Raw genomic sequence first — 11,655 nt, 5'->3', positions numbered from 1 at the left:
GTTTGTATCCTTCAATGTTGATTTTCTTTCAACCTAGGAAGAACCCCTAGTCTACATCTTATATCTAATTCTCTTTTGTTTGCTTTCTCAACCAATGTTTGGTGGTTTACTAGTTCTATGCTTCTTGTTCTATAAGCTTTTAATCCAATAGACCCTTGTTGGTCTCCCATTGGACATTAATAGATTTATCTTATTTTGCCCATTACTCATTTTGCAAGTGCATTCTTTCCTAAAAGCTAAAAAATATATTAATTACACCATGTACAAAAACCTCTTAACTTCTTACTTACCTTGAGTTGATCCAAAGAACAATGAGAAGAGGGAGTCTTCCCTTTAAAGAACATTGCAATTAAATTTGCACAAACTATCAATTACAAAATATCCATCCAACAAAAACAACCTATCATGGACCAAGATGACTTCAACTTCAAAAACCTCCCAAATTGTAGCTTTTAATCCTTAACCATTTGAGAAACAAGAACTATATTCATATTTTGTTCTTTTTCATTACAATTGACAAAAAAATATTATTATTGAAATTGTTGAAGTGAAAAACTTCACTATCCTCCACCAAGGCCTTATGACTATTTTTCAATTTTAAGTTTGAGTCTTAGCGATGGGATTAACAATTGTTCTAGTAATTTTGATACTTTGACTAAATGATATTGGCATTAGCTTATGTAGCAAGATTTATGTACCATGTTTAAGACTTATTTTTAAAAATTTAAAATTATTCATAACTAGTTAATTAACTCTAATATATGATTACTTAATTTTTTATTATATTTTTTAATTAAAAAAAAGGGCATAGATGTAAAGTGACCATTTCTTAAGTAGCTTATGCTGCTAATATTAAAAACAATAATGTTAAGTAGCTTATGCTGCTAATATCAAAAACAATGATGTTGCAATTTATAGCTACACGGTAGAATGAACAAAAACAGTAGGCAAACTATAGCCACTCAGGTTAACCCTGCTGTTTGTTGAAAAGGCAGAAAGTCAAGTGCAAAAAGAACTGGACCTTGACGATTGTTAATAATGATACTCTTAACGATCTCGTAAACCTATTCAAAACCATTTTAATTAAAATCCCGACAGCTTTCAAACAGTAATTTCTCAGGGAAACTCCTTCAAAGCTCTCTCCGATTTCTTCCTGAAATTCAACTTCGAAAATTAAAGCAATGCTTTATTATTACTGAATCTCCAAAACGGAAGGCTTGGAATATTACAAAAGATTTCTTTAAATACATGAACAGCTGCATCGTGCTCACAAAACTTGTTCGGGAAACGGCAAAATCTGTCTCATCGAATTACTTCATGCATGCTTCCAGAGAATGGCCTATAAAGATGTGCCCAGTTCACATATTTCGACAGATAAGACCAGTAAGTAATTGATCTTCCGTAGTGTTACAGACTTTAACCCCAAACTACATCTGGGTTTTCAGCTTTGAGATTTCATCTATCAAATACTTGCATTCACCAACCCAATCAACCGGGCTATGAGAGCGAACTGTAATGCGCTGCCTTGTTTCATTCATATACTCTGTCTTCGCTACACTCACCCGAAATACATGAGGAACCCACATTGCCTTCTTTAGCTCCATCTGATATGTCTTCTCGTCTCCTTCCTGTAACTCCCACCCAAAATAAACCTAAGATCTTTATCCTACCAGATTGAGAAAGCCCGCAATGAAAAACATTGTAACATACATACCTTAGATTTAATATCAGCAAGTTCATCTGCTGTGTGACCCAGGATTTGTTCTGCGTGTTCATTAAAAACCGAGAGCCAAGCCTCACCACTAGAATCAGAGGCCTTCACCACCATTATGTACCTATTTATAGGATTTCTTAGTGAAAGGATGGATTGAATCAAACCTCATTCCCCAATACAGAACCAGTTTCTTAGTACGGAGAGACATTCACAAGCACCAACAGAATAAAGAAATTTTCAAAAGGATGGATGGAATTATCTTTTGATTTTAAAGAAAATGCGATCCTTGAAAAAGAGCCGCATTACCTTAGACTAGACTCATTCTCATGTTTCTGACAACCTTCGCACCAGTATCCCGAACCAATCTCTTCAGTCACTTTACGATTGCAAGTCTTACAAGCACGATACCACATTGCCTGATCTGGCTTGATAAAGCTAATATAAACTTTCACATTGAAATAGGCTGGCTGGAGAAAATATCAGATAGATCAATCAAAAACAAGAAATTATGGCACCCAGTACAAACGCAAGATCGAACAGCATATTGAATGTACCTTGCCTTCACCCACGGAAGGATCGGTGATTTCAGAGAGGAATGCACGGTCAGAGTACATTGATCTGGATCCTCGGATTGGAGTTCCTCCAGAAAGAGTTGATCCAAGAGATGGCATAGAGCTTCCTCTTCCATCCGTGTCATACCTAAGACACAAATATTAGATTGAATGTAAAATACCTGTTTAGCAGAGCAGAGAACATGTCAACGATGAATTAGAAACTTACCAAGAACGAAGCTTTTGGGTTTCAGGAAAATCGGGATTAATCACGACTGTGCTTCTACCAGTGGTTGATAAAGATACTCCTGCACATATCAGCATTAACCATTAAGTCAGCAGACCACATTCACAATCTCAAGGAAACGAAATCATCTAACGTCACATATTGTAGAAGACGGGAGCACCTGCGAAGTCACCGACCCTAATTGCCCTTACAGCTATAACAGGGGCACTATCTACAATATCCAGGAGTTCTTGACCTTCATTCTTCGCAAGATCACTCCAGAGGCTTAAAGTTACCGTCTTCTTGCTGCAAGAGGATATGAATCAGTCAGAAACCAAATCCAAACCTATTTAAGCCATGTTAAGTCATTTTGCACGGTCAAAATTGAAATTAAAAGGATTTAACAAGTACAATAAATAGCTATAAAACAGCATAGATGGCATTTCAGATACAAATCCTACGCGATGTATTGTTTTGGTAAGTAAGATGGCATAAATGAAAAGACTATGCTCTTTGTTTTATAACCAGCAACTTATGGGCAAGGTTTCTTAATTGAGCATTTGTCCTCAGGCATACATAGAACACAAATTTAACCAACTTCTAGCCAGTTATTCATGTATTGGTGTCTTCGCATCAAGCATAATTACACAAAACTTCACCTTTCATCTACTATAGTGATGTCACGCTTGGGAATCTCTTCATTGTTGCTTTTACGCCTGATGCTCAGAACTGGTGATACGCTCTGAACAACACCAATGACATCTGCCAAAAAAATATAACATGAATTTCAGGCAATATGGCAGAATATAAATGGGGATGCATAATAACCTATGAACATTAAATCCATCAGCAAAAGGAAACCTACCAACGAGTTCCCTTGAATTCACATATTGGCCAAGATCATCAATCTTGACAAAGTTGTGTTTATATTCTGGAATATTGATCCCCTCACCAGTTACTTCCTCGACTTCTGAGTTTGCATTTAATGTCATTTCATAGTCATTTTGCACGGTTTTAAACTGCTTATTAGCAACTCGGAGACTTCCTTTTGAAATATAGTACACCTTGCCTAATTCAAATTTGTCCCAGAATTTATCTGCAGCTTCCTTGAACATGGTTGCTTGAATTTGGGTGCCCTGCAACATACGCAGAGCAACATAGTCGATAAAAACCAGGAATTTGGTATTTTTCTCTCGTCAATGGCTTGATCGTGCCAACCAATTTGACTACAATTTACTACATTAAGCGATTATAAGCTTGTGCAAAACTCTAATTAAAATAAAAGAAGCAATGACCATACATCTTCATCAGTAAGTTCAACATTGAAAACACTGCCTTCGCCCCTGTTATTACGAAACGTGCGCAAAGGCCCTTTGTTGGTTACTCGAACCTTAATAGTCCAGTTTCCTTGATAGGGATTCAAGGAAACTAATGGATAAACTCTTCGACTAATTCCCATTCGAGCAGCAGGTGCAGCACTGCAGTAAACAAAATGAGGAAATTTTAGCTGTGAGAGAAAATATATAGATAAAAAGCATGCCCATAGAGGGGTCTCGGCTAGTGGAATCAGTAATAAAGTTAACTGCATATAGTTTGCAGATTAAAACTATCTTTGAAGGACAAAAACATCATGCGCCCAAAATATTATAAGATAAATGTAAAGAAAATGACCGTGAATGTGTCCGTCACCGCAACTTTTCAGCTCTAAGAGATACCCTTTAAATTTAGACCCTAGTTACGCACTGGAGCTAATTTCTTAGAATTAGAACAGAAATGTTTCAAAAGCAACTTTGAATCTTATATGCCCAGCAGGCAGCACTAGCACAGTCCAAAAACAAAACCAGCACAATTAGAAACATTTTTAAAAACTGAACTAATGACGCTCAACTCAGGATAAAATATTTACCATTTTATTTTAACATCTTTCCGTACCAGGTATATTTCAGGGGCACTGGATCTCAAAATAGTCTTAATCTTAACACCACACATCACTAAAATTTTCAACAATGTCAATAGAGAAGGTTTCTCTGTAAAATGGACAACAAGTGTGGTGATCCCACTCCACAAAAGTGGAGATATAAATAAATCTTCTAATTACCGAACCATTATGATCAATCCACTTTTTGGCAAGTTATTTGGCAGCTTGGTAGAACAAAAAATCAGCAACTGGGCTGAAACAGAAGGCAAACATGCAATAGGACAAATGGGCTTTAGACCGAAGCACTCTACTATAGATCATGGCATCACTCTTAGATACTTGATTGAGAAAGTTTGGGACACTCTTGAGAACAAAGCTTTTTGTTGTTTCGTGGACTTTAAAAAAGCATTCAACACAATGCCACATAATAAATTATGAGATAGAATGAAAGAGTTGGAAGTTTCTAAAGAACTTAGATCAGCAATTTATAGATTATATGAGCAAGTCAAAGCTAAAATCAGAACGACAAAAGGGCTATCAAAAAATTTTGACAATATCAAATTTAAGCAAAAGTGTCCGCTATTTCCAACATTATTCGGGCTCTCTATTGACAAGTTAAAAAAATAGAGAAACAAGACCAATGGTGAGAGGGTGCAACTAGCCCACTTTGTAATAAAATTGCTCTTATATGCAAATGATCTCATAATTTTTGCTAAAACAGCTAAAAGTTTGAAAAAGCACTTAACAACACTAAAATTATTTTGTCATGAAGTAAAAATGCAAGTTAACACTAATAAAACCAAAATTATGATCTTCTCGCTAAAAAAGAATAGAGGCATACAAGACAAGTTTCTATTGAAAAATAGCTCATTTGAAATTGTGGAAGAGTACAAATACTTGGGCATCGATTTTCATAACAAACTCAATTGAGATACTTGCAAATCAAAAAAGATCCAAGAGGGCTGGAAGGCATTATACTCTTTACAAAACAAGTGCAAGAACGCAAAATTATGAGATTGGATGACCATGAAAAATTTTTTGAGTTTGCTAGTCACTCCGGCTATTTTATACAAATGTGAAGTATGGGGAGGTAGTATATCCAAACAAAAATGGCAACAAGTAGAAAGAATTCAAAAACACTTCATCACATGCAATCTTAAAGTCAAAACCACAATTTTGTATGAAATTCTTTTGACAAAGGTGGGTTCCTATCCATTAAAAGCCATTGCTTTGGTCTAAATGATAAACTACTTAAAGAAAATCCAAAGTCTAAAAACACATCAATGGCCCAAGTTGATCATAGAGAAAAAACTAGTGAGGCGGAAAAGCACACGAATGAAGCAAAATGACAAATGGATGCAAAAATGGAATATCAACATACAAACTTGCCCAAATAACAATTACAAAAATAAAAAAGTTTATCATTGAAAAATTTTACAATATTCTGTGAACAAGACGCATAAGGCAAAAAAAATCTTATTACATTAAAGAATTTAATCCCACTTGTAGTCATAATGAAAAGGCTTATATAGAGCACCTATTAATTGAAAAGCAAAAATGTCGATAGCACAACTTAAAACTAATTCACATCAGCTGCGATGTAAAATTGATCGATGGCAAGTTCTAAAGAAAGAGTGGGCAAATAAAACATGTTTATTTTGTAATATGGGAATAGTTAAGACAGAGCAGCACTTTGTCAAGGACTGCTTGACTTACAATGACATCAGATTTGGTTATACAAAAATATTGTAGAACAAAAACTTCAACTATTTATTCAAAGAAAATCAAGTGAAGAGAGCAGTAAATTTGATTACCAAACTTCAAAAAAAGAAAGACAAGTTATCCAAAACTTTACAACTGACTAGTTCCACTCCTGACTCAAGAGGGTGATCCCATGGATCCCATAGACTACTTTAGTCTTGTGGACATCATTAAAATCTATCATATCATATCATATCATATCATAACATCTCAAACACTTAAGAACACACAAGTAATTATATAAAAGAATCTAAGAATGAAGCTAACAGCAAACAGCAACCTTTAACAATAATCAAAGATCTTGAGTAGAGACAAAAGGAATAAATAAGACAAGGGCGGTATGTACTATGAAATTCAAAATGAAAGTGAAGAGAAATCCATATATAGATTATGCAACTAAACCCGTGGATGTTTTAACAGTGCAAAGCAAAAGGTTTATAAACTGCTTTAAGCCAGATAATATGTACGGTTTATTTGAGAATAAAATCAATTAGATTGTTAGTTTGATTGTTAAGATCTATAACATAAGGTCAAACATTAAAAAGAATACAAAATTAACTTCAGACTGTGATTCCATGAACCAGTAAACTGATCAATCTATAAACATTATTAAAATCTTTCATTCAAACATTCAAAAACTATATCAATCTGAACTCCATATCATAATGAGAATGAAGGCAATAAAAAGCAATGGTCTTACTTTCCACTCTGATCATGCACAATCTGAGCTGCAGATTTCAGTATAGGTCCGTCGCATGTTTTAACTTTGACCTCGGGTTTGATACTGGCGAGATCCTCTTGCTTTCCTTCTACCCCGCCAACTTCTACATCAAGTGCAGGGGCAACTACCTCGCACTTTGTGATTATTAGCACCCTACAAAACGCAAAGCAGGAATATTTTCTGTTAGCGCATTGCTTAATAAAAGTGAGTTTAAATCTAATACACAATATAAAATTTCACAAAAACAAAAATAACTCAAACCAAAAATCAATTAGACGTCCCATGGACCCAGTAGAAAACTATACATATTATGTATATGAACAAATTTTTTCTGTGAAATTGACAAAGAGAATGTTGTTTTAAATATATTACATTCAAAAGCCAAGATAATATGGAGAAATAGGAAACCAGGTACTTGAAAACCAAATGCCATTATTTGTAGAAACTAACAAGACATAAGATCTATTTTATTTTACTAATGGAGGAGTATCCACCTTTTTCATCAGGTTGCCAAAAATTGAATATTAGAGAGGGCACACCAAGATTGATAGGAGCGTCTTTTTTTTTTCAAACAAGGCTTGGGTAGAAGATGATCAAGCAAGAAGGCAAGGGCGCACAACCCATATACCCATCTTAGATGTGATATAGCAACCCTCAGTTTACTGATACTTTGCTATTTTGACGGGCTAGCGGCTTACAAATATCGCCATGCTTGGAGCACTGCAAGGAAGATTTTCAGTCTGCAGTTTATCTCATTTTACATTTGCGAAAGGCTTGAATTTAAGATCGGCCCAAGTTATGTTACATTCTGACAAATTATTTATGATTCAGTTTTGAGACATCTCATTTATTTTTGCGGTGTTCAACTGTTGAGCCGTGCCTCTCTACAGTTAACAGAGAGGCATTGTTTCCAGCAACACATCAGAAGGGAGAGCAGCGATTTAACCTATACAGTCATCATGGCAGAAACAGGGCATGCAAACAAAGGCGCATGGGAATCCCTATTGTTGCAGTGGCAACCCAACAGTAGAATCCTCTTTAAATCCATGACGCAGATTGTTTTTAATACGTAATGTAAATCAAAACTTCAAAAATGAGCACCAAGCCTGACAAATAACCCATGCAGTGTATACACCAAAACTTGGGAATCCCACTGCCCACCAAGGCCCTAAATCAATAATAGTTAAATGACTGCCATTTGAAATAAACTTTAGTGATACTCATTAAAAGAGAAGAAACGAATGGTCATAGAGGAATCCAGGGAACAATACTTACTTCTGTGGCTGATTTTGAATGACATTGCACGTGTAATCAAGAATACGAATGAGCCCCAGATCCTGCAGCTTCCCAGAAGTAACCTCCCCGGCCATAGTTGTGGGAAGCATGGCCTTTATCTTCCTCTTTCCATCATTGGCCGTGAACCTGCGCGCAAACAATAAAATAAGCCCTGATCAATGAGCCATATGAAACTTACGTGAGAGAGGGTAAGCAGTAAAACGGATGCAAGGCGTATAATTACGTGAATCGGGTATTGCTGCTTCCAACTGGCTTGAGACCGACCACCTGCACCACCAAGTCAGCTGACTCGCCTGACGAGGGGTTTCCTGCGAGCATCGTATCTACAGCGCCTTCTGTTATCATCTCCTTCGCCATGGCCTTCCCCTAAAACAGAATTGGTCAAGAAGAAGCAGATCAGAAGCAAATCAATCCGAAGGCCTCTCGAGCGCATATGGAGAGAATGTGAAATAGAAATAGAAAGGCACAAGGCTCGTCAATTTGAAGGAAAGCGGGAAGGAAGATGGATTTAGATTTCAATTTGGAGGATGAAATTTGGGTGTGAGCGGGACGCATCTACCCGCCAATTTGAAATTGAAGGCTGAGTAGAAATGAGTTAAAATAATCCACCACAAGTACTTCCTCGGCACATCAAAAGAAAGCTCATGTGAAGGCAAATACCCAAAGTGGGAAGGATATGTGGATGAGGACTAGTAGCTACCTCATGGTGGTACCTACATCTTGACTTTTAATGGATAAGAGATTTTTGCTGTATGTTGTATTTTGTATGTGCTTAGTCATTGTGTATTCACAAAAGAAATCACTTGTCTTTTATGTCTCCATTGTTGTTCTTTTTTTCCCATTTAATATTAACTAAACATGATGATTTTTAATAAAGCATTTTAGCTTTCAATACTTAGTTTTTTTAGAAGTTTATTAAGAGTTCTGACAACTTTTGAATGACTACTTAAACATTTGTGCATAAGTATTTCGTAGTTTTTGAGGTGATTGCAGTGCATTGTTATTGTGTATTGAGATTGTAATAGGTCTATTAGGGAATGAGTACATTGTTATTGTGTATTGAGATTGTAATAGGTCTATTAGAGAATGAAATCAGTTGTTTATGTTTCAATTATTGTTCATTTTTATCATCCAATTTCTAAAATTAGTTAAAGAAGCTAAAAATGATGATTTTGATGACTTTTTAATAAATATATAAGGTACTAATAATCACTCACTTGTATCTTTCAGTAGTTAGTTTATTTGGATGTTTACTAGGACATTTGACAATTTTGGAATGACTACTAGTGTAACACTAGCACTAGGGTATGTTGGGACAATAAGACATCAAGACGAGTTTCTGGGACAGGGGTACATTGGGCCTTGATTTAAGGACGACGGGGGGATAGCTAGGGGATGGAGGTGAGAGGACAATGGGGCAAGGAAGGGTGTTGTATTTTATACATATAGAACTTGAAATGCTAGTTATGAAATTTGATATTTTAGCATAACATACCAAATTGAAATACGTCAACGTAGAAAAATTGCAAAACTATAACTAGAACCATAGAACATTCAAAATAGTAACATAGAACATACCAGTAGTAACATTCAAACATCAAAATTTGAATATAAGTTCACTACCAATCCTAGTAGCGACATGGTTGCGAAATGGTAGAGATGGGGGTGCTTTGGTACTCCAAGTATACAGTGCAAAGATGTCTTGGTGACATGTACTTCAAGGTTTTGAGAGGGATGTGAGTCCTCAGGTTTCACTGATGACTACTTAAACATTTGTGCATAAGTATCTCGTAGTTTTTGAGGTGGTTGCAGTGCATTGTTATTGTGACATCTTTAAGTAGGTATCAAGACACACTTCGAAATTATCACTTTTGCACATAATAGACCCCATAGTATACATTATTACTTCTATTATACCTCATAGTGTGCATTGTTTTTAGCTATAAACAATTAAGTAACATAGAAAGAGAGACCAAAATAAATGTTGAAATCTATTGTATTGTTTAGGATATGTGTGTGCATGAAGTTAGCTATAATGGTTATTGGTACACTTCCCCTATTTTATTTACGTAAGATAAATATGTTTTTGTTTTTGTATGTTATGTGTTAGTTTTTAAAATAGTAAATAAGTGTTTTATATTATCTTATATACAAATAAATAGTACACATATTTGAAAAAAATTGAGAAAATTATTATTCTAAAGTTCATACAAGACATATTTATTCACTGCATCAAAATTGTTTTTAAAGATTTTTTTAACTTTGTCAACTTTTTTTTTGTAATATTAGTATGTGCAATGGTGAATACATAAATTTGTACTAAATGGGATTCATCAAGGTCAATTCATAAATACATGAATGCTAGAAATTTAGTGTTTCAACCTTGCAATTGCATAAGATTACAATTTATATTAAGTGTTATTTATAGTGAGTTTGCATTTCAACACGGATTGGTCCAAATTTCCCCAAAGTTATGCATTAGCTAAATAAGCATATTGATAAATATTTGTAGCAAGATGGTGTCTAAATTTGAAGACATTCATTTTTTGCTCTTTTTTTTGTTCCATTTGAACGTTTTGAAGTCAAATTAAAAGCCTTAGATGCATTAGTTGGGCCTAAAAGTGACCTTAATTAACATAGCACATTATAACATGATAAAGCAATCCATGAAAATTTTGGTGCTTTAATGATTAGTCATTCATACTCTTAAATTAAGAGTTGTGCTCTCTAGAAGTTGGGTATCATGAAATAGAAGATATAAAAATGGGTTGTACACATAAATGAGTTATAGCAAGTATTTTCGTTGGTGTGTGTTTTTGACATATCACAGGGCATCTTAGATTGGAGATAAGTTGGGTGTAACCTTTTGGATGATTTTAGCTCATGGGTTTATAACACTTGTTTCATGTATTATATATTTAGACACTTAATCCTCTCACATTTTTTAGAAATAATTTTACTTTTTTCTTAATTTGTTAAAAAAATAACTATTAAATTTTTGTTGATCCATAATGTAGTGATTTCACAATTTATGCCTCATTTCAAGCACTTGCAGAATTTGGGACCCCTTTTTTTGCTTTTGATTTCTAGTCTTCTTGGTTTGATTACCATTGCTTTGTTTTATTTACTAGATTGTGTTCACTTCTAAGTGTTTTAGATAGTCATCTTTTATGTCAAGTTACCTTGGTCAATTCTAGTCAAGCCTTTGTATTTTTTAAATTCTCATTTTTTCTTATTTTGTATGTTTTTCTTTTTCTTTTTGCAGCCTTCTGTAGATGTAAGAGTTGCAAAGCTCCAACACTCTGACAAGTCTCACCTTTTCTTTATGTTTGGTTTTATTTGTTTTAATTTCCCTTCAAATTTGTTGAGTTGTGAATGTTTGCACCTCATATGACTTTGATGGATGTCCTCCTCACATTTTTATCTAAGTCATAGTAAACTACAAAATGATCAAAGTTGCAGAGTGAT

General features: G+C 34.7%; 1 protein-coding gene across 1 annotated transcript; it reads right to left on the bottom strand.

Moving 5' to 3' along the window:
* Positions 1-1,059: 1,059 nt before the first annotated feature.
* On the bottom strand, positions 1,060-8,612 carry RPA70B (RPA70-kDa subunit B). The gene is made up of 12 exons (XM_089788139.1): positions 8,411-8,612; positions 8,167-8,313; positions 6,871-7,044; positions 3,792-3,969; positions 3,357-3,627; positions 3,151-3,253; positions 2,673-2,797; positions 2,495-2,573; positions 2,269-2,413; positions 2,021-2,181; positions 1,715-1,835; positions 1,060-1,628 (listed from the first exon to the last, which is right to left on the bottom strand). Exons 1-12 carry the CDS (start codon positions 8,542-8,544, stop codon positions 1,428-1,430), a joined length of 1,839 nt encoding a protein of 612 aa, XP_089644265.1. The 5' UTR covers positions 8,545-8,612; the 3' UTR covers positions 1,060-1,427.
* Positions 8,613-11,655: the final 3,043 nt, after the last annotated feature.

The sequence above is a fragment of the Cupressus sempervirens genome, chromosome 6, assembly GCF_028749045.1.
Source record: "Cupressus sempervirens isolate cs-2001-9-10 chromosome 6, ASM2874904v1, whole genome shotgun sequence".
NCBI classification, from domain to species: domain Eukaryota; kingdom Viridiplantae; phylum Streptophyta; class Pinopsida; order Cupressales; family Cupressaceae; genus Cupressus; species Cupressus sempervirens.
The sequence above is the reverse complement of the archived record's forward strand: the minus strand, read 5'-3'. Positions and strand labels throughout refer to the sequence as shown.

Coding starts and splice junctions, on each gene's coding strand:
- RPA70B (XM_089788139.1), bottom strand. CDS start 8,544: ATGGCGAAGGAGATGATAACAGAAGGCGCTGTAGATACGATGCTCGCA. Junction 8,314..8,410: donor AGCAGCAATACCCGATTCAC/GTAATTATACGC, acceptor GTTTGCGCGCAG/GTTCACGGCCAATGATGGAA. Junction 1,629..1,714: donor TTGCTGATATTAAATCTAAG/GTATGTATGTTA, acceptor TGGGAGTTACAG/GAAGGAGACGAGAAGACATA.